The sequence below is a fragment of the Gossypium raimondii genome, chromosome 11 (genome assembly GCF_025698545.1).
Source record: "Gossypium raimondii isolate GPD5lz chromosome 11, ASM2569854v1, whole genome shotgun sequence".
NCBI classification, from domain to species: Eukaryota; Viridiplantae; Streptophyta; class Magnoliopsida; order Malvales; family Malvaceae; genus Gossypium; species Gossypium raimondii.
In genome coordinates, this window is record NC_068575.1 from 17,018,786 (window position 1) to 17,041,753 (window position 22,968).

Consider the following 22,968-nt stretch of genomic DNA (forward strand, 5'->3'; position numbering starts at 1 on the left):
AAATAAATATTTTTGATAGATTATTATATTTTATTAAGTGATTTTTTATAAAAAAGCTTATTAGGGATTAAATTGAGAAATGTGTAAATTGAGTGGTTGAAGTGTGAAATAAATGCAAGTTTTGGGTTGCTAGGGATCTCTAATAAATTCGGATAAACATGGGTGTATTGAAATGTTGTGTAATTTGTGATTTTGTGAAGTAGGGACTAAATTGAATAAATGTGAAACTTTAGGGGCTAAAGTGCAAAAATGTCCAAATAGGTCTTTTTGAATGAAATTAAATGGATTTTTGGTTAAATAAGCTAAATTTGAATTGATTTAGATCAAGAGAGAATGAAATCGGAGTTAGATCGGTGAAGTCGAAAGTTATTGAGTAGTCGATTCAACCTATTTGTTCCGTATCCGAAGTAAGTTCTTCAAAGGAAATTTTGTAAATTTTTTATGTTTAAAATATATTTATTAGATGCAAGTAATGTTCGGCTATAAGGACTGTTAAGCATAGTTTAGTAGCTTAAAATACATGTTATTTTTATCAAAATACTGCAGTTAGAAATGAAGAAAAATTTTGATGAATAAATGCATAAGTTGTTGTTGAAATCTGCCGCATGAATGTTTATTTCTTTAGCATGTAATTGTTATATTGAACGTGCAGTAAATTCTAGTGTAATTGGTCTACTGCTGTTGTAAATATGGAAAAAATATTAGTTGTTAAATGTTAACCATGTCTCTGTCCGAAAGAGATAATTGCATTCCCAATGCTGGAAATTTCAGCATTTAATTCCTCTTCTTTAAGTTGATTAAAACATGTTGTAAATGCAACATTTGTATATGTTATTCACACGCTAATTAAATGATGTGAGCTTAAAATTAAGCTGTTCGAATGTGTTAGATTCACTGATCAAAGCACCATCATTTATGTTGTTTTATTTAGTAAATGTAGTTGTTCGAATGTGTTAAATTCACTATTCAATGCACTAGCATTTATGTTGTTTTATTTAATAAATGTAGCTATCCGAATCTGTTGATTTCACAATCAAATTTAGATGTTGTTATGTTGCCAATTGGTGTTAATTAAGCTGTCCGTTTTGGGCTAATAACATTGTCCGAATGTGATGCTATTATGTTGATTTAGTGACTTGCATTGTTGATGATTTTACACTGTCTGAAACAGTATATATATTAAGGATGATTTTACAAATTAAATGCCCTGTACAATTGATGAGTTGTTGTTGCCGAATTTAACTGAGCATGAGATGACTTGTTTCGAGCTTGAATTGATTGAATTACAACGTTCGAAAGCCCCGTATGAATCATAGGAATAGTATAGGATACGTATGTCATGACGTTAGGACTTTCGAGTTGTGATTTTGTGTAAGACCATGTCTAAGACATTGGCATCAATATGAGATTACGTGTAAGACCATGTCTGGGACATTGGCACCATATATGATTTGTGTAAGACCCTGTCTGGGACAGAGGCATCGATATGTGATAACATGTAAGACCATACCGGGATATGGCATTGTATGTGATATATGTGTTTCTGAGTATCCTTAATGATTCCGAATGGTTCAACGGGCAATGTTAAAATGAGTTCGAATGTGAAATTAAACTAAATGATTCAGGTAGGTATGAGGTTTATATGTTCATTAAATAAATAAATAAGGTAAGTGAAGTTACTTAATGAGGTAATTTGGATTATATGAGAAAAATGACTGTATATGTGTATGAGATTAGTTAAATTTGGCCTATTTCAAATCAGATTATATAAGTGCTTGTGATGAATTATTTGCTTATGACTTACTAAGCTTACAAAGCTTACTTTGTGCATATTTTTTTCTGTTTTATAGATATATAAAGCTAGCTCGAGTTCGGGGATTGTTAAGGAACATCGTCACACTATCGATCGCTATTTCGGTAATTTAATAGTTTGTACTTTTGACGTATGGCATGTATAGGCTAGTTTTGATATGGTTCATTTTAATTTGTATATATGTAGCCATGCAAAAATGGCTTGATAATGATGCTAATGTTTGTGTATATGTAATTTTGGCATGATGCTTAGCATATGAATTTGGTATGTTTGGCTCGGCAATTGAGCTTAGAAATAGCTATTGTCTTATATGCTACTGATTAATATGCCATGTGATATGGGTTGATATGGTTTAATATACGAATTTGACTTGTAAAAAAAATCTGTAAAGGAGATTAAATTCCTTTGTGCTTGAATTGTAATGAATAACTGTTTTGAACTGTATTTTAATTGGTAATGCTTCGTAACCCTAATCTGGTGACGGATTCAGGTTAGGGGTGTTACAATAAGACTTAGACAAAATCGCACCATTTGTAGAAGCATCTACCATTAATCTTTTATGTGCGTTGAGACCGTTATCGGACATCTCAAGTTGGATACAATGAGGAATCCCATGATGAGGACACTTACGAAATAATTCATTGAATCTTTCCCACGCCTCGTATAAGGACTTATCATCCAATTATTGAAAAGTAGTTATCTCATTTCGGAACTTTGCATTCTTACTTGGTGGAAAATATTTTATCAAAAACCTTTCTCCTAATTCTTGCCAAATAAATATTGAACTTGGTGGAATTGAATTCAGCCATGCTTGTGCTCGATCTCGCATTGAGTTTGAGAACAACTTCAACCTTAATGCATCTTCAGTCACACTAGCTATCTTAAATGAATCACTCACTTCCATGACTAATCGAAGGTGACGATGTGGATCTTCCATGGGCATATCACTAAACTGGCCCATCGTTTGGAGCATTTGAAACATCACCAGTTTCAATTCAAATTAGGGTGCCTCGATATCTAGCCTCTTGATTCCCAGATTTAATTCATTGAAGAGTGGTACAACGTATTGTCTAATGGCATGATCCCTATCATCAACAATAAGGATTGGATTGTACACATGATTAACTCCATTACCTTGTCCATTATTTTGATTCCCAAGATCCATATCGACTTGTCTTTGAGCAAATCTCTTGCATCTTCTTTGTCTAAATGTTTGCTCAATTTCAAGGTCTACAGGTAATAGATTAATGATTCGATCTATGCTCATAAACACCTGATAAATAAATCACACGTAAAGAATAAAGAATAAAGAATAAATTACTAATGTTAGAAATTAAATAAAAACCAAACTACAAAAATAATTTCACAAAGAATGATTGAGGCAATAATCCCCGACAATGGCGCCAAAAACTTTTAACAGGATTTTTGTGCAAGTGCACATCGTTGTTCAAGTAATAAGTAAGTAAAATTAGTTATCGTCTCCACAGGGCCTGTTTGTGTTAATCTACTATTTGCAAAATTATAAATTCACAATTTGGTATAAAAACACAGTAATTTGAGTGATGATGATTTAACTAGATTAATTTAACTAGATGCAAAATTATCTAAATGTATGAATGAATTTTAGCAACAAAAACACAATTTCAACAATAAATAACATGTATATGCTGGGATAATTATATTAAGCAACTTAATTCATTTTCATCATGCTTAACAGTGTTCAAAAAAAATTTCATGGCACCTCTATCTTTCATGAGTTTTGAAACCAAATCAAGTCCTTTCAGATCTTTTACTTAGTGAAACGTGCATTTTACTGATTATATTAAACTAAGGGCTTCTTAATATTGATGCGAGGTAACAGGGGCAATTAAGTTTGAAATAGTTTAATCACATAAACCTAAAAACTATGCAAGATAATAGAGTTAACTAAAGATATTACGAACCTCTAATTTAGTCAGGTTTAATGATCTAAATTGAGCATTGCACTTTTCAATTATGTGTCTACTGGTCGTCGTCTGGTTAGGATCACTCAGCTAATCTGAATGTATCCAATTATGTATGACTGAAATACATCTTGACTTTAATTGAAAACATGATCGACTGAGGCCCAAACAAGTTAAACAGGAATGAAACAAAATATTATTGAATTAACATAATCATTCTAGCTAAACATAATTAAGCTACCATTGTTGATTGCAAGATCAATAAAAATTATCAAACATGTTTAAATTAAACAACAAGGAGGAAAGAATAAACTCTAATTCAATTCAGCAGCCTTTTGGATCTTTCTGACTGAGGCGTTTCTTTGATCTACCTGTTGCTCCTTTACTAAGGGTTTCTCAAGGTGGCCAACCAAGAGATGTTCTTGTCAATGCTTTTGTTGACTAAAGAATGGAAGGGAAAATGGGGTGGCTAGGCATTAGGGAAGAGGAAAGGGAAATGGAATGAGAGAAAATAACGTAGAATGAGAGATGTGTTATGAATGAAGGGATGAAGAATGAGGGATGAGTAGTGTGGTATTTATAGGTGAAGGTGAGGGTGAAGTTTTCTAAAATTAGAGTTTAAAATCCCTCCATCTTCTCCATTGCATGGTCGGCCACAAATTGTGGAAAATGAGGTGGTTTGGTTGATTATTTCAAACATAAAATCATGCTATAATTAGCATAGAATGGACGGTTTCAAAGGCATAGTTTGTGGGTCAATTTCTGATTAAATTGCAACTGTAGGGACCTCCAATGAAATATCCCAAAACTGATTTTTGGGTAGACACATGCTTGTGCCAAAATTGGGTTTAACTCCCCTTTGTTGGATGGTTTCATGGTATAAAAATTAATCAGACATGCCCACTTTGTAACATACTTTAACTGGGTCAAATTAGCATCCTTATGACCTAATTTTGCATGGTATTACCATCCAAGTAGGGTGTATGTGTCCATGTCCATGCATCCTTATGGTAATCTCATCTTCCATGGACCCACTGCATAATAAAAATCACATATTAATAATTAATATGAAAATAATATAATTTATGCACAAAAATCATGTAATAAAGCATAATTTTGCATACTTCAAAAATTCATGTCTCATATTAACATTTAAGTAAAATCCACTTAATTTATTAACAATTACTCAAGATTAATATAATTATTAAGTCAAAAGGTGGTAAAAATATATAGAAAAATCATATATAATTTCATGTTTACACAACATGAGCCTTAAGTTTTTGTTTGCTTGACCCATTTTTCTTTCATTGGGGACAATCAAACTTGATGTGTCTCGGCTTCTTGCATTTATAGCATATGATAGAGTCCTTCTCCTTGATAGATTCAAGCTTGATTCCTTCTTTCTTTTGGAATTTTCTCTTTCTATTGGACCTCATAAACTTCTTGAATCTCCTAGCAAACATGGTCATCTCTTTGTCCTTATCCACCTTTTCACTTGATTCACTATCTTCAACGGTGGTAGATTTGAGAGCAATACCAACCTTCTTCTTCTCATTCTTAGCTTCTTCTACCCCCTCATCTCATGTGTAAGCAAAGAATTGATGAGTTCATCTAAAGTCAATTTTTCTAAATTCTTTGCTTCTTCAATTGCGGTCATCTTGGCTTCCCATGATTTAGGCAAGCTTCAAAGCGTCTTCTTCACAACTTCTTCATTGGGATAGGTCTTTCCATAGGATTTTAGCCCGTTAATGATGATGGTGAATCTATCAGACATACCTTTGATGTCCTTCTCAGTCTTCATCTTAAAGGTCTTGTAATTGAGAGTGAGGATTCCCACCTTTTACTTCTTTACTTGGCTAGTTCCATCATGAGTTAACCTCAAGTTTATCCCATATCTCCTTGGCATTCGAACATGATGATACTCTACTATACTTATCTGGACCAAGTGCACAAAAGAAAGTGTGCATGGTCTTGGCTTTGAGCTGAATACTCCTTCTATATTCTTCGTTTCATTCTTTCTTACTCTTTGAAACTAAGAGTTATCGTTTTTGCTTGAGTGGTATTGAGGGGTCATCCATGATAATGTCCCAAACCGTAAGATCATTTTCTTGGATGAATATCATCATCATCATTGTCTTCCAATATGAATAATTAACACCAATAAAATAAGGAGGCTTGGACATAGATTAAGACTCACTAAGAAAATTTGAACCGGAAGTAGACATCATTGTAGGAATTGAGTTGATGATTGTTGAGCTTCTTCAATGATCTCCTCTTTAGTTGTTAACCCGTCTAAAAGAGACTACCTCTAATGTAACGACCTAAAAGTGCAGGCATTGAAAAGTGCAATATCGGGCCTCCGTCTTAGTAAACCGAGTCCGTAAATAATTATTAGGAGTAATTATTAGTCTAGTAATGTGTCTAATTAAGTTTTAATTAGATGAATTTAGTTTAGTTAAGAGAATTTAGGAAAAAGGACTAAGGGTCAGTTCTTCATTGCATAAAAAAAGCATTTCTGACTCCAAAAGCACTTTTGGAAGAAAAGTTGTGCAGAACAAACTACTTTTGGCTAAAATTTTTAGCTTTTCAGAAGTACTTTTCAAAAGCACTTCTGAAAAGGAGAAGCTAAAAATTTTAGCTTTTTCTCTCCCCAAAGCACTTTTGGTGCTTAATTACTTTTTCACCCCTCCAATAACATAGTACTTTCTTTTTTTTTCTTGGTGCTTAATTACGAATGTGTTAAAATCATTAATTAAAAATAAAAAAATATTTTTTAAAATACTAATTACAAATATTTAATGGTTATATTTAAATATTTAAAATATAGTTTATATATTCTAATTAAATTTTATAAATAATGAATATTTATTGCTTAGAAATATTTTAAATTTATATTTCATATATTAAAATATTAACAACAAGTTATAATAATTTTTTATATTCTTACTAAAATATAATAATATTAACTAATTTAAATATTATTTAAATGCATATTTGTTCCTTGATAATAACATGTCTAAAATAGACATTTTATTTTTGAAAAGTACTTTTTGAGAGCAATGCTAAACACTCAATTTTTAAACCAAACTTTTCAAAAGCACTTCTCAAAAGCACTTTTCCACAGTACTTTTCAAAAGCACTTTTCAAAAGCAATGAAGAACTGGCCATAAATAGAATAAGGTGTAAAAGTTGAATTACAAATTAAAAGAAAGTATAAAGGACCAAAATGGCAATTAAGCCAATTCATAAATATGAGGCCGCATAAGTTGATTGAATTGAAAATATTACATGATATTTAGTTAATAATTATTAAGGTTTAATATTAAATTATAAATTATAATAATTATTATTATATTATGAAATAAGTTAAATAAAGACAAATGTATGGTAATAATTTAATACAAGTGTATCGTATAGATGATATTGTACATTTATGAATAAAATATATATGTACATTTGTAATATTATTATTTGTTGTTAAATAGATTTTATTAAATAAATAAGATAATTGACAAATAGATGGTGCAAAATTTATACAAGTGTAATAATATAAATATGTACAAATGTAATTAAAAATTGGTTTACTTAACATTTAAGCATAAGATATTTTATATTGATATTATATTAATTATTAAGTAAATAAAAAGAAAGAAAAGAAGTAAAAGAAACAAACAGAACAACAGAAGCCATTCGAACAGGGGAAGAAAGAATAGGAAAGAAAAATAAAAGGGAAAACTTGGGATTTGAAGCTTGAAGTTTAATTGGTAAGTCAATTTAGCCCCTTTTCTTTTAGTTTTGATGTTTTTGGAATCCTAGATTAAAGTATTATTGGATTTATGTTAAAATTTTGTAAGATATTAGATTTTTTTTAGACATGGTTCATGTTGGGAAAGATGACTAATTAGTGGTTAAATTGATTTAATTTCAAGTTAGAAGTTAGTAAATGATTTAATTGTAAAATAAAGTGTAAGTTTTGAATAGTAGGGACTAAATTGAAAGAATCTCAAAATTAGGGATTTATGGTGAAATTGAAGAGTTAAAATGAGGTTATAGTAGGAATTAAGAGAGAATATGGAGTTAAATTAGGAAAAATAAAATTAGTATTGATAAGGGATTAAATTAGAATTTAGGTAAAGTTTAGGTATAAATGGAAATATTTAGATGAAATTGTGTATTAATGATTTTTAATTGTTTAATTATGTAGCTAATGTCGTGCAAGAGTCATTGACCAAGAAAGGAAAGGAGAAGCTGGACAAGGAGTGACTCGAGAGAAATTTCAGTTAGTATTACCATAATTCGAATTTAATTATTAATTGTTAAAATTTAAATTAATATACACAATAAGCAAATTAAGGTAAGTATCATGATTGAATTGAATGATAAATACGTATTGGTATTGAATTTATTAATAGCAATTGTTGAATTTTGAATAATATGTTTAGTAAATAAAATAAGGTGAATATCGATATTGAATTCAACGATATTGAATTGGATGTGAATTGAATTGAAATTACTAGTGATATGATTTGAATTAAAAGAATTAATGTGGTATTGAAATGCATATTGGATTGAGAAATTGATTTGAATTGTGAACATGAGAAATTGTGAATTGAATGAAATTATATTGGTTGAATTGAATTGGAATATATATATTATGAATATATATGTGTAAATATAAAATTGTGCAAAATTGGATTATTTTTTATATGTATAAAATTCAGTTTTAATGCCCAAGTAGATGGAATTTAGAATTACTGGGATATTAGTGGCATGCCATTAAGGAACTTTAGCGCTCTCTCTGATTATTAGCACGTTGGTGCTCTCTGATTAGCATATTTGTGCTCTATGTATAGCACTTTAGTGCTCTCTGTTCATTAGTGCATAATAATGCACCTCTGTATTTGTTCCGTATATCCGGTGTGTTCTATAAGACCTACTTTGGGCTAAGAATATGAGATAGTAAATTGAAAATAGAATGTGAAATATGTTGTAAATACATGGAATACACGAGTTATATATTCATAAATTGAATAAGGTATGAATACAATCGAATACAAGATTTGAAATATTGCTTATTGTTATTAATGATCAAGTTGATTTAAAGTATGAGACAATTAATGAATAATTGTAGGCATAAATTGAATGTATATAGTTTATCGATTAATGTTATAAATTTGAATTAGGGTAATACCACTGAGTATACCCATACTCAGCATACGGTTGTTTCCGTGAGTAAGTTAGTAGAAAGCCAGTGTTCAGACCAGCACCCAGGGCAATCCCGACCTCAGAGAAATTTTAGTGATGTACCTTTGTTTTGATTATGTGGCATGTACCTAGGAGATGTATAGGTTAAGTGTAAGAGTTTTGTGATTATGGTTATAGAATGATGTTTAAATTGGTTATAAGTATGAAATGGAACTAATATGACATATTTTACACAAGAATGCTATTTCTGTTATTTATTTGTGAATTAGTTATAAGTTATCCGATATGTCTGGTAATGCTCCGTAACCTTGTTTCGGTAACGGTTTAGGGTTAGGGGGTGTTACATCTGATATCAATTGTTAACTCAAATAATCAAACCGAAATTGCCAAGAGGGGGTGAATTGACTTTTAAAAACTTTGTGAAAGCTAGAGAGAAAGGATAGAAAAATTTGACACAATAATTTAGAGTGGTTCGGTCTCAATTGCCTACTCCACTACTTTAGCTTTCCACTGCTAAGGAGTTTTCCAAATTCACTAATTTGATAACCTTTGAGGACAAGATTTAACCTTACAAACTGCCTTAAGGTTTCTACCTAAACCTTAAGATACAAACTTTATCAAAGATAAACAAAGAAGCACACAAAGAAATAATCCTTACAAGATTAATGTGTTTGCAAATTAAATTCAATTACAATGAAGAACACTTGAACAAATGGAATGGAAATAAAGATCACAAGTGTATGAAAGAAAAGTATGGAAATATTTGGCACAAAGGTTGTTTGATTGATCTTTTTGCTTGAATATGCTTTCTTATTGTTGTAGGATCTTTGGAAGTTGGTATTTATACCCCTAATTGATTTCCAACTATTGTGGATGTTGGAGATATGAATAGAGCCATCGAGGATGTGAAAACCAGTGCATTTAATTCATTTGCAACAGTGAGTATTGATACCAGCTAAAATGGTATCGATAAATTTTACATTAAATGCAAAATTCAGTGACCATTGGAGCTGAAATATCGGTACCAGACAAATTTTATCTATATCATATTAAAGGTATCGATAGCTAGCGGAATTTGTGAAAAATATAATGCCAATTTGGTACCTTTTTAAAAAGGGTGTCGATATTTTGGAAATTATCGATACTTGGCCAAAAAGTATCGATACTTTTTAACTTGATTTTAAGGTTGATTCAAAAATTTCCTAAGAGTTTTAAGGTAAAGATTCAAAATTTTATCTCTTAGACTTCATTTGAGAAATCATTTTGTCAATTTTATTCAACTTTAACTTTTATTCGAAAATACTTTTATTTGTTATATCAAAACATATCATCAAATAAAGCTTAATTTAACATAACTTATCAAATTAAGGTACCTTGTATATATTAACCCTTTTATAATTCTCATAATTCTTACTAAATTTAAAATACTTTTCTTTATTTTTTATAATTACTTGAAAATTCATGTTTAGGATAAATATGGACGAATGACTATCCTTGTCCAAGTTCAAATGTCAAGATACCTAAATATCAAAATAAGTACTTAACTATGCAACTTTTCTTATTTAGGTACTGAAAGTTTTTTTTTATCAAAGTAGGTATCTAAAGTTTTATTCTATTATCACTTTAGGTATAAACTATTAACTCTTGTTAAAAAATTTTTCAAACCAATCAAATTATGATACATGACGGTTTTAATTTGTTACCACTTTAGGTACTTAAACTATGTAACTTTTCCTATTTAAGTACCTAACTTTTTTTATTAAAGTAGGTACTTGAAATTTTATTCATTATTACTTTAGGTACCAATTGTTAACTTTCTTTAAAAATGTAATTAAAACCAATCAAATTCGACACGTGAAATTTTTAATCTATTACCATTTTAGGTACTTAAATTATGCAACTTTTTCCATTTAGATACCTAAAGTTTTTTTTCAGAGCAGGTGCCTAAAGTTTTATTTAGTTACCATTTTAGGTATCAACCGTCAACTCTTGGTAAACAAAGAATTCAAACCAAACAAATTATGACACATGACATTTTAATTAAAATTGTAAATAATTTTATCCCATACTTAATGCCAATTTTAACTTGTCATAATTTGATTGGTTTGAATGTTTTTATGAGAATTAACCGTTAACATATAAAGTGGTAATAAAATATAACTTTAAAACCTACTTTTAAAAAACAAACTTTCAAGTACGAAAAAATACATAATTTGAGTAACTATTTTCATATATATTTTTAAATAATCGTAAAAATTATTTATTTTAAAGATATTTTAAAAATTCCATGTGTCTTTCTCTTGTTGTACCATCATATCAGCCCTTAGTAAAAATAGTGGAGTTTTTGAGTAAGAAAGTAAAATGTAATATCACTCTTAGTACAGGGTCTCCACGGTAGTTTTACCCATTTAATTATTTTCACTTTCCAATGAATCATTTCACTTACCAGAACCTCTCCCCTTTTCACGCGCAAGAAATCGCATCCAAACCCTTAAAGAAATCCGCCGCAGCTGTTTAACACCGTAATCGGCACCATTCAAGCCTTTCTCAAGTTTAAACTAAGCCATTCATTATCTATTTTCTAAATATACAAAGAAAATCACCAAAAACAGTTCTCACCACAGACAAAGCAAACTAGAATAACTCTATAATACCTTGGCTCCGTCACCGAATACCGCCTTCGCCTGCCGTCTAATCAGCCACCGGTTTTGACTCGCGGCTTGTCCTCAACTTTGATGGCTTCCCCACTATCCGGATTTTGACTAGTGCTTTGGTTTTCAAAGATCGGTAAGGGATGGCTCCTCCTTTTAATTACTTCTCCGGTTTCTTTCTTTCTTTGTTTGCTGACTTTTGGTTTGGTTATGGGTGTTGATTTAGGAGATCGATTAGGAGTTAGTGTGGTAGGGATTAGAAATGGTGATAGTGTACGTGTGCGGTGATATGGTTGTGACAGGCTTGAGTGGGGGTTTGCTGGGTTATTCAGGGTTTAGCGATGAAGTTAATAGTAGTTTAGGTGATGCTTGTTGAACAGTGAGTGAAGGTTGTTGTGTTAATGGCTGGAGTTTGGGGTCAATAGAGCACATGTTGCGTGTGAGACTATGGTTGTGAAGGATGGTGTTTACTGGTGGACTCGAAAAGGCTTGGTTAGTAGGGATTTAAGAGAGGACCATTTGGTGGCCGCAATGGGGCTAAGGATGATAGTCAGAGAGGGAGTAGAGATGGTGGGAGCCGAGGGGAGAGAGTTGTTGGGTTGGAGCAGCTTTGTTTCCTTGTTCTCTCTCTCTCTCATATTAATCTCCTTTATGCCTTTTTCAGGTGCTGTTTTAATTATTGACTGAGATAAACAAACCCTAGACTGGTCGAATCAGCTAAGCCAACCGCAAGCCGAGATGTCGTCGACTCTACTCGAGGTGACTCGGGCTGCTCATGAAGATGTGGAACAGCTTGAGCGGCTCATGGTGAAGGACCTGCAAAATGATCCGCCTACTGCCAAAGATAAATTGTACCAGAGCCACCGCGTCCGCAATAATATTGACACCATCATCTCCACCACTGAGAAGCTAGTAATACTTCCCTATTATATGTGCAATTGAGTTACTGCTATATCTTTATTTTGTGTTCATTTTTGTATTTATTTTTGAACGGCTTCAGATTGAGATATACGAAGATAAAGACAATGCTAGGAAAGATGAAATTGCTGCTCTTGGAGGTCAAACGGCTACTGGAATTAATGTCTTTAGTGCATTTTATGATAGATTGAAGGAGGTAACTTTTTACTTTGTTTTTAACCTGGAGAAAAAAATGCTAAGCTGGAATTTTACACAAATCCTGCTTTTTTCTTAGAAGCATGAATAAATCTGAGTGATTTTGATTTTCAAAGTTTTTGTTTAGCAAAGGAGGAGAAATTTAATCCAAAATTGATGTTTAGTGAAGTAATTGTTACTCAAATGCAGATTCGTGAGTACCATAGAAAGCACCCAGCTGCTCGACTTGTCAATGTTAATGAAGAGGATGAGGCTTTACTTAAGGAAGAACCAGTTATTGAGTTCAGTGGCGAGGTCTCTTCTCACCCCCTCCCCAACACTAGCATACAATTAAGCACCTTTTGTTGCTGTAATTTCCTATTTTATGTTGTGTTTTCTTTCTGCCATCTGGTCTTACTTGTTAGCTATTCATTTCAGGAAGCCTTTGGTCGGTACCTGGACCTGCACGAATTGTTCAATCAGTACATTAATTCTAAATTTGGATCCAAAATTGAATACTCAGCTTACCTCGACGTCTTTTCACAGCCGCACAATATCCCTTGGAAATTGAAGTCAACAAGGTAAAATATCCTCAATTCTATTTTTATTCTTGCTTTTCTTAAGGTGCTTTACCACAGCTTAATTTCTTTCTGCGGTTCTACTTATTTGGCATGCTTCTTATACTGTATTTACAAATATTGTTATCTGTAGGCAATTCAGGGAGTACATGGAGAATTTGCTGGAGTATCTTATTTACTTCTTTCAGAGGACTGAACCACTGCAAGATCTTGACAGAATCTTTTCCAAGGTTTCGTATTATTTACATCAAAAGTTAATTGAATATCTTTATCCAAAAATAGATTCTTAAACTTTAGGATGCTATGATGCTAAACCCGAACCTATTTTGTAACACGGGGTTATTGATTTTTTAGAAAAAGAATTGACATGAGTGATGAGTCTTATGTGAGCTGTAAATAAAATGGTTCTGATAAATTGAAATACATTTATGGTGGTTTGTGATAGGTTGAGGCTGAGTTTGAGGAGCAGTGGGCTAATGGCCAGGTACAAGGATGGGAAAAGCAAGGTCAAGAAAATGAAGATGATCCTGCGCAACATACCATGATTGACCTTGATTATTACAGTACAGTTGAAGAGCTTATGGAAGTGGGTCCAGAAAAGTTAAAGGAGGTAATTTTGGTCCTCTTTGATTATGTTCATCATTGCTAGACATTGTTTGTTGTAGTGACTCCAATCCAATCTCTTCAGTTCAGTGCTTAGAAATGTGTGTTTTCCATTTCTTTTAGGTAAATGCATGACCAAGTTGTATTAAAGAGTTAAAAATGAAAAAACATGTTGCTATTGTATTATCTGATGTTGTCACTGTAAACATCTTATCTTGCTGGTTACTTTCAAAGTAATTAGTTATTTTGAGAATGAAAAATATTATGTGGTTCTGGCTATAAATTCTTATGCTGTGATTGTGTTCATTTATGCTATGTTTGGAAACATAAATTTGAAAATTTAGATTTGGAATTCATTTGTAACCTCAGAGTTGTTCTCTTCTGTTTTAATTGCTGTAATGTGGGTTTTAAGATCCATTGCAATTACATATCAAGCTTTTCACTTTGCCAGAACCCCAAAGGCTTTATTGTTTGAGATTTTTGAGGGAATTATTTGATATGTACTTGAAATACTTTGCTAACAGCCTAAAAGTTAAAATGAATTAGATCTTATTGGGCTTCCTTCTTAGTAGATGATGGGTGAATTGTCTATTTATCCCTGCAGGCTTTGGCATCATTAGGACTAAAAACTGGTGGTACTGTCCAGCAGCGTGCAGAGAGGCTTTTCCTAACCAAGGTAATATGTGCTCTGACCTTTCATTTTCTCGAAATACCAATATCTGTTGCTTATCTAGGCTTGTATTTCTTCCAAAGATCTTCCAAGTACATGGTTCATATATATTGAACATATTGTATTAGACAACATACCTGAATTCAACATTCACACCTGGGTTTGAGTAACCTAGGCTAATAAATCTCTCTTTTGGCATTGTACTTCTGGTAATCGTGATTATATTTAGGATGGCAACTGGGATTGTACTATTATTTTGAAATTTGAAATAGTTTTGGGAAATCTTCATATTAGACTCTCTTGCTAGGATTTGCTCAAATGAAATAGGAATTTATTATTTTGAGTGATGAAGAAAGGAAATAGGCTAGAGGGCTTGAAGCCTGGTATTAGAGGATGATGAAGGACAACCAGTGATGAAACCTGATACAGCTATGAAATAATTTGAGACTAGGTTATGTTGCAAAATGTTGATTCTATAGGCTGGTTTAATAGTAATTGTGTTTTTCTGGTAATGTAATATCAAATAAATTGGAAAAAAACGTACATTCAATGTCTATATGTTTTTCACAGCACACCCCTCTGGAAAAGCTGGACAAAAAACATTTTGCAAAAGGCTCACACGGACCTCGACAAAATGGGTCTACTGCAGTTTCACAAGACATTAACAGTCTGAAACATATTGCATTGATGGAGGCCAAGATGAAGAAACTCTCTGATTTACTGAGTAAGGTTAGTTGGTTGCTTACTTTGCCCTTACCTGTCTTTGATAAAAATGTGAAACATGAGAGAAAGCCTTTGCATAAGTATGTCGCTGCTGTTTGTAGTCCAGATATGGTAACTCTAGTGGATGGTTTTAACTACTATTCCTGTGATCTTTTACAGACAATTGAACAAACAAAAGAAAATGTGGTAAAGAAGCAAGCATTGACGTATGAGGAAATGGAACAAGAACGTGAGGAGGTGAGTTAATCTCTTGGCATAGTAATTCAAGTGTATCTAATATTAGAACAAAATCCATTGCTTATATTGTGATGGTATGATTATAGATCACTAACCCTGGCCCTAAGCACCTTGTATGGATGGCTGTAGGTAGAGTTTTGAATGCTGGGGCCTGTATGGACCAATCAACCAGGTGTCAACCTTGTTCCAGGTCTGCAGGCCTCACTTTCGGGCTTAATTGGGCAGTTTATTTCTGCATTTTTACTTAAATCTAAAGGACACAATTTAAATGGAAGAAATTAGGAATTTTAGTTTTTTACATAATTCCTATGACCATATATCAGGCCAAACAAATAGAGGGGATGAAATATCTTTGATCAAATTAACTGATCAAATGATGGTGAAACAACCATCGGCTTTGATTGTTCACTCAATGAATGTTTTATCTTTGATTGGACTTTTTCTTTTTTCATAAGTCGCTGACATTTGAGCAACTGTCATGGTTAACCAGTGCCTATTGAGTTGTCGGTCCCTCTTCTAATTTCTGTTTTTTTTAGTAGTAAACAAAAGCAGAAACTTTTTCTTTAAAATTTTGGCTATCTTTAAATTCTGTCTGTTGTGGTTTTCTTACTATAAATTGTTGCTTTCTAACAGGAAGAGACACAAGTTGACACGGAAAGTGATGATGAAGATCAACAGATCTATAATCCTCTTAAATTGCCAATGGGTTGGGATGGCAAGCCTATACCTTACTGGCTTTACAAACTTCATGGTCTTGGTCAGGTAATTTCTCCTACTAATTCTTTATGTGATGTGAATTTTGGGTCATGCAGCTACTTTGCCAACTTATTGATGACTAAACAAAAAACAGTGAAAGCTCGAACAAATATAACATTAAATCTTTTTTATTGTTTTGTGTTTTCGTAAACCTATAGGTGCATTTTCCTTTATGTTTTACAACTAATTCTAATAAAAATGTTGATGTTTCTCTCCACATTTTCTTCTAATTCAAGAGGGAAGAGGACGTAGGAGTGTTAGTGAGACATCTGTACTTCTGAGTTCAACTTGATCATGTTCAGTGGAGGTTGAGGTCGAGCTATCAAGCAAGCTAAATTCAAATATCCTAACCCTTGACAGATTAACTTGCGAGACTAATCGAGCTTTTCTGTTTTTAATAATATTGGAAACTCTCAAATTGAACTCAAACTCGAAGCTAAGCTCAATCATAAATAATCAAGTTTGAAATTAAGCATTAGGATCATTCTTATATTTTACTAGATAAAATGAGCTTAATTGAATTTAGCTGAGTGAACTTGAGCAGTTTGATTTTTATCTTGATCTTGGCCCTAGGAGGAAGGATGGAGTGGTTGTGCTAGGGCTTTTGAATTTTTCTTCACTCTTTGATTGCCTAGTTATTTTTGAGTTCTGGATCTCATACAGCCCTGCCCCCCATTTCTTTTTTATTCTTCAGGAGTTTAAGTGTGAGATTTGTGGGAACTACAGCTACTGGGGCCGTCGGGCTTTTGAGAGGCATTTCAAAGAATGGCGGCATCAGCATGGCATGCGATGCCTTGGTATTCCTAACACCAAGAACTTTAATGAAATCACCAATATTCAGGTATGAGATGTTTGTTATTCAGATATTGTGCAATGATTTATGTTCTTTCTGCTTCATCTGCCTATATGTGGTTTCTTCATGATTGTGTTTATGTGCCATCACCTTTGGTTTTCCGTTTCACAACCAATGCCTTGTTTGTCCATGTAAAGCAAAAAGATAGCTAGAGTTTACGTCTCCTTGTAGGCAAACGATTTTCAAATCTAATTTATGAGTTTATTTAGGTATAAATGTATAGTGATTAACCTGGGAGCTTGAAATTGGAAAATTGGTTGCGCAGGAAGCACAAGAATTGTGGGAGAAGATACGAGAACGGCAAGGAGTGAACAAGTGGCGTCCAGATCTTGAAGAAGAATACGAAGATAAAGAGGGCAACATTTATAACAAGAAGACGTATACCGATCTGCAGCGGCAGGGACTGATTTAAAGACGCTTGTGTTGAGAGTTAGGAGTTTCCCATGCCTCGGGACATGGTTCTTAATTTTGTTACCTGTTAACCTTGATCATCATGTATGTATGATTAATGCTTTTGTGGCAACCCTGAGGGATAGAGGTTAGAAGAGTTTGTGAGACAGTTGTCTGAATTTGTAGCTCAACAAAACTAATTACTTAGTTCAAGGTAACAGTTAAACCCGGGAAAATTCGCTTGCGCAAGACCTTGTGAATATGAATGCTGAGCCATTTATAGGGGTGTTCATTCGGTTAACCGACTCGAAATTGCTATAACTGAATTAATTGACCTAAAATTTTTAACCGTTAACCGAACAGAATTTTTTTAAAAAAAATTAATCGAACTGAATTTTTTTGGGTTAATAAGGTCGGTTAACCGAATTAATCGAAAATTATGTGTTTTTTATTTTTGGTTAAAAATTATCCGAATTACCCGATTAACCGAATTAACCAAATTACCCAAAAATTACCCAAAAAGTTCAGTGTTGAGCTTGAGAAAAAATTGGGCCGGGTTTAATTTGACCTATTTTAGGCTCTACCCTGCAAAATTCGGTTTACCCGATTTTTTTCGGTTAACCGACCGGTTTCGAACCGATTTAACCGTTAACCGAAAAAATCAAAAAAAATTAACTGACCCCTGACCGAATTTTTTCGGTTAACCGACCGATTAACCGAACTCGGTCGGTTAACCGAAAAAAAATCGGGTTAACCGAATTATGCACAGCCCTAGCCATTTACACCTCGAGGACGAGCAATATAATATAAAAATGGACAAGAGGAGAAATTTGAACATTTGGTTTCGTATGCTCTTCCACGCTTATGACGTCTCCCTCGTTTCCTTTTTATCAAACTCACAAGAAAGGAAAAGAAAATAGATTACAACATGTTGAGATAATACTGAGATTGTGAAAAGGATGAGGAACGGATTAAGGCAGGGAAAGGTAGAGAATTAATAGGCCAAGTACCGACGTAGATGGACAAGAACTAATGGGCTTGAAGAGTGGATCAGAGATGAGTGCAAAAAAATCGGAAAAAGAGAATGGAAGATGGGTCAACAAATCTTTATGCTCTGAAAGGAAAAGGCTCAATATCCAGAGCTGAAGGATACTGATGATTTCAAGCCAGGAGCCCCTGAAATGTTGATGCCAACTGTCTAAAAATAATGATAGTACAATTTGATTACAAATTTGTTACAACAATTTCATGTATAAGGGTTGCTGTAACAATTGTTTCTCTATCCTGAATGAAATATCAAAACTCTTCTCTTCTCCATCTTCTTCCATTCTCAAACCTCTAATTTCTTCAGTAATTTCAGTACACAAACAAGTGGGTTATAACAATTTGGTATTAAAGCTACCGAAAGATCTATCGGTTCGAGCTGGGAAAGCTGAGGAAGGCCATTGTCATACTTGGTTCTGATGGTACCGCGATGTAGCAACTCCAGGAACAGCTGGAAAAAAACAATTGGAAATATTGCAGGATGAAAACATAATTCCAAAGTGATGGGAAAAGCAGAAAGAAAGCATTGATGTGAAATTTACTGAGCAACAACAGAGTATAGAGGCCAGTTTATCGAGATTCAGGGATACATTAGTAGGATCTTGGACCTGTTGTCTCGGACAGGCCAAGCACCACAACCTCTTACCATTGCAAACATTAACCAGAAAACTAATCAGGTACCCTATTCAAACACTATCTAAAGCTGATGAAAAAAGCCAGTCCAGATAACAGTTATTGATGACAATGAAAGGTATACCAGATAACAGTTATTGATGACAATGAAAGGTATACTTATCAACCAAATGAATCAGGTGTTTTAGCTCCAAAACCATCCTTCAAACCTTAACATGGAAAAAGCAATGACACACTTAGTTGGGTCTAGCAGTTCACCTACCTTTAAAGAGAAGCAACTAATATAAAAGAACACAAACACTAACGCGTCTAGAAACCTTGGCCTATTTTCCCTTAGACCAAAAATCGAATTTGCAAAACTTTAATGGAGCAAATCCTTGAGCGTGGATACGAATTGTTAAAAGTATTTCAACTTATTTTCAATGGAAGAACATTAGAAGGTAGAGACTACAGAAAGACAATTTGACATTATGGAGTTCGCCAATGATTTGTATCTCAGGTTTTGTGATAGAACCTGCCTTGATGTATGGAAGAATTTAACAAGTTGACACAAAGAGGATCAGTGGAGGACTACCAAGAAATATTTGAAGACTTGAGGTCTCATGCTCCAGTATAATTTGCACTTAAATGAAGAGTATTTTGTGTCCAGTTTTGTGAGTGGACTCACAAAAGTTAGACAATGAACCTTCATCTTTGTCTATTGCCTTTCAACACGCTAAACTTCATGAACTTTCCATGGAACTTGAAGCAAAAAAATAAAAACCTAAATTTTCCCAACCAAACTCTTCCTCTACATATACAAAAGCCTATCCTACCACAAACTCTACCACACCTAGACCAAACATGACCCCACCACCTATTGTTCCTAACAGACATAATATCATGGAGTACAAAAAAAACCGATAACCTATGTTTTAAATGTGGAGATAAGTTTCTTCCTGGCCACCAATGCAAGGTTAAAGAGTTAAATTCCCTGGAAGAAGGAGCTGAGCATCCTACTGATGGGTTGATTGAGGAGGAATCCACTGAAGAATCCTTACCTGTTAATGGAGAAGGGAATGAAGGAGTATTAGAAATCTCTATTAATTCTTTGATTGGCAGTGTTGGGTAGAGGTGATCATGGGCTGGGCCGGGCTCAGAAAATTTCAGCCCGCGTCCTAGGCCGGGCCCGGGAAAAAATTCCTAAGTTCGAGCTCGGCCCGGCCCGACCCATTTTTTAATAAATATCAAAAATTTATTTTAAAAATAAAAAAATAAAAAAAAGTATTTTAAAAATATTTTAAAATTAAAAAATAAAAATATATATTTATTATATATTTGGGCTGGGCCGGGCCGGGCCCGGGCCAAAAAGTGGTGCCCGAGGCTCGACCCGTTTTCTAAAAAGGCCTCGTTTTTTTGCCTAAACACATATTTCGGGCCTATATTTTTACCCGAATCTTCCTATATTTTGGGTAGGCCGTCGGGCCGGGCTGGGTCGGGCCACCCGGCCCATGATCACCTTTAGTGCTGGGTTTAGCACTTTAAGAATACAAGGTTCTATTAAGGGAAGAAATATCTACATCCTAGTGGACACTGAGAGTATCACAGCTTTATAACCCATAACTGGGCAACAAATGCTCTTGAACTGGTTCAAACACATCCAGTTACTATCACAATAGCAAATGGAGAGAAGCTATTTAATACAGCTAAGTCCAAGCAACAACAGTGGTCCATGCAAGGTGATGAATTTTAGCATGATTTTAGAGTTTTAGCTTTGGGAGGAAGTGATATGGTTCTAGGAGTTGATTGTATGAGGAAACTCAGTCCACTACTAATGGACTTCAAGAATATGGCTATGAGCTTTCAACAAGGAGACCAAAGTATTACTTTGAGAGGTGGTCTTAAAGTGGCTAAGTTGAAGGTGATTGCAGGGGGGAATTTTCAGAAGTTGGATGCCAAGTATAGTGACCTGACTAGCGAAATATATATGTTGACCATGGAAGGACAAGAGGTTGAAATACCTAAGGAGTTAAATCAATTGTTAGTTGTCCATATAGATGTCTTTGAAGAACCTAGAGGGATGCCTCCTGCTAGGTAACAGGATCATGCCATAATATTGAAACAGGATGTTCAACCAATTAACCTCGGGCCTTATAGTTTTCCCCACCATCAAAAGGCTGAAGTGGAGAGGCAAATAACAGAGATGCTATCTTCCTCTATAATTCAAATCAGTCAAAGTCCCTTTGCCTCACCCTGTTTGTTAGCAAAGAAGGATGGAACTTAAAGGCTATGTGTTGGCTACAGGTAGGTCAATGCCATGACAATTAAGAATAAATTTCCAATTCCTGTTGTAGAGGACCTCTTGGATGAGTTAGCAGGTGCCAAATTCTACTCTAAGATAGACTTAAGGCCGGAGGAGGACATACCAAAGATAGCTTTCAGAACACATCATGGACCTGACCAATGCCTCTGCTACCTTTCGGTCCTTGATGAATGACATCTTTGGACCCTATTTAAGGAAATTTGTCCTTGTTTTTATGACATCCTATACCCATAGTAATACACTGATCACTTAAGTTGAACATGTGCATACAATTTTATAAGAATTAAGGAAACATCGATTATTTGCTAAGAAGAGCAAATGTTTCATTGGGCAGAAGCAAGTGGAATATCTTGGTCACATTATATCCTATGAAGGTGTAGCTATGAACCCAACCAAGATAGAAGCTATGGTTAAGTGGCCTTTACCAAGTTCATTGAAGCGGCCTTTACCAAGTTCATTGAAGCCATTGAGGGGATTCCTAGGGCTCACAGGGTATTACAGGAATTTCATAAGAGGATATGGAGAAATAAGCAAACCTTTGACTAGCATACTAAAGAAGGAACGATTTTCTTGGAGTCCAGAAGTTGTTCAAGCATTTCAACAATTAAAGGGTGTTACGTGTAAAGGGATGAAAAAATCTGGTTTAGAAAATAGTTTTTTGTCACAGCCGAAAATTAAAATTTTAAAAATCGAGCCAGTTTGTGATATTTATAATAATAAATTTTTTTCTAAAAATACTTGTGCTTTGTACGATACGGATCCTAGACATTCCTAAATTTCAATCGAATGACCTTCTCCGTTATTCTCGTAACATGAATTGCTTCGAGTGTAAGTTTGAACAATCACGAACCAAAAACAATTAATTACTTTCAGTAGTAAAGTAATTCTCTCTCAATAGAAATCAGTAGAATTGTAATTACTAGAAAATAAAATTTATTATAAGAGAATAAATTCTCACTACTTTATGGTAGAGTAACAATATTTGAAATTTATCTGCAAAAACTTGTGTGAATAGTTTTACTAGTGTCATTTAATTATAGTGAGAGATAAGAGAATCCTAATTGAATTAATAAAATACAAATAATATTTATTTAATAAAAACAATATTCTACTCTAAGGAGAATTGAGTGGGTGACACACTCTAGTAAATAATACTAAGGATGTCGCACCTCTCTCTTATGATGAGGGGATTTAGGTCACTCCTATATTGGGTCCAATTATGTACTTAATGGACTTTTAACCCAACACTTTATAATTTAATCCAACCCAATACATGTTTTCTATTTTCCAAAATAAATATTTATTTATTTAGATAAACTAATTTTCTAATTAAATAATTTCTCAACCCAATTCTAATTTCGTTAAAATCATGGTAACTTTATCGTAAAATAATCTATGAGGAAATACATTCTATTTTCGTATTCAATGGATTTACAATGACTAGTTAATTTATTTTTATTTTCAAACTTCAATTA

The 22,968-nt window shown here is 33.5% G+C and overlaps 1 protein-coding gene, 1 long non-coding RNA gene and 1 other non-coding gene across 3 annotated transcripts; 2 read left to right on the forward strand and 1 right to left on the reverse strand.

The window, feature by feature from the left end:
• Positions 1 to 2,421: 2,421 nt before the first annotated feature.
• LOC128035206 (small nucleolar RNA R71) lies at positions 2,422 to 2,528 on the forward strand. The gene has a single exon (XR_008191606.1). It is a non-coding gene; the product is annotated as a small nucleolar RNA R71 (small nucleolar RNA).
• Positions 2,529 to 11,390: 8,862 nt separating this feature from the next.
• On the forward strand, positions 11,391 to 17,750 carry LOC105804431 (splicing factor SF3a60 homolog). Its single transcript, XM_012637056.2, has 13 exons — positions 11,391 to 11,748; positions 12,277 to 12,524; positions 12,613 to 12,726; positions 12,915 to 13,019; positions 13,143 to 13,285; positions 13,416 to 13,512; positions 13,728 to 13,892; positions 14,490 to 14,561; positions 15,126 to 15,284; positions 15,438 to 15,515; positions 16,149 to 16,277; positions 16,966 to 17,112; positions 17,390 to 17,750. The coding sequence occupies exons 2-13, from the start codon at positions 12,351 to 12,353 to the stop codon at positions 17,534 to 17,536; spliced, it is 1,530 nt and encodes a 509-aa protein (XP_012492510.1). The 5' UTR covers positions 11,391 to 11,748; positions 12,277 to 12,350; the 3' UTR covers positions 17,537 to 17,750.
• Positions 17,751 to 18,606: 856 nt separating this feature from the next.
• LOC105804432 (uncharacterized) lies at positions 18,607 to 20,298 on the reverse strand. Its single transcript, XR_008191047.1, has 2 exons — positions 19,766 to 20,298; positions 18,607 to 19,009 (listed from the first exon to the last, which is right to left on the reverse strand). It is a non-coding gene; the product is annotated as an uncharacterized LOC105804432 (long non-coding RNA).
• Between the last annotated feature and the right edge of the window lie 2,670 nt (positions 20,299 to 22,968).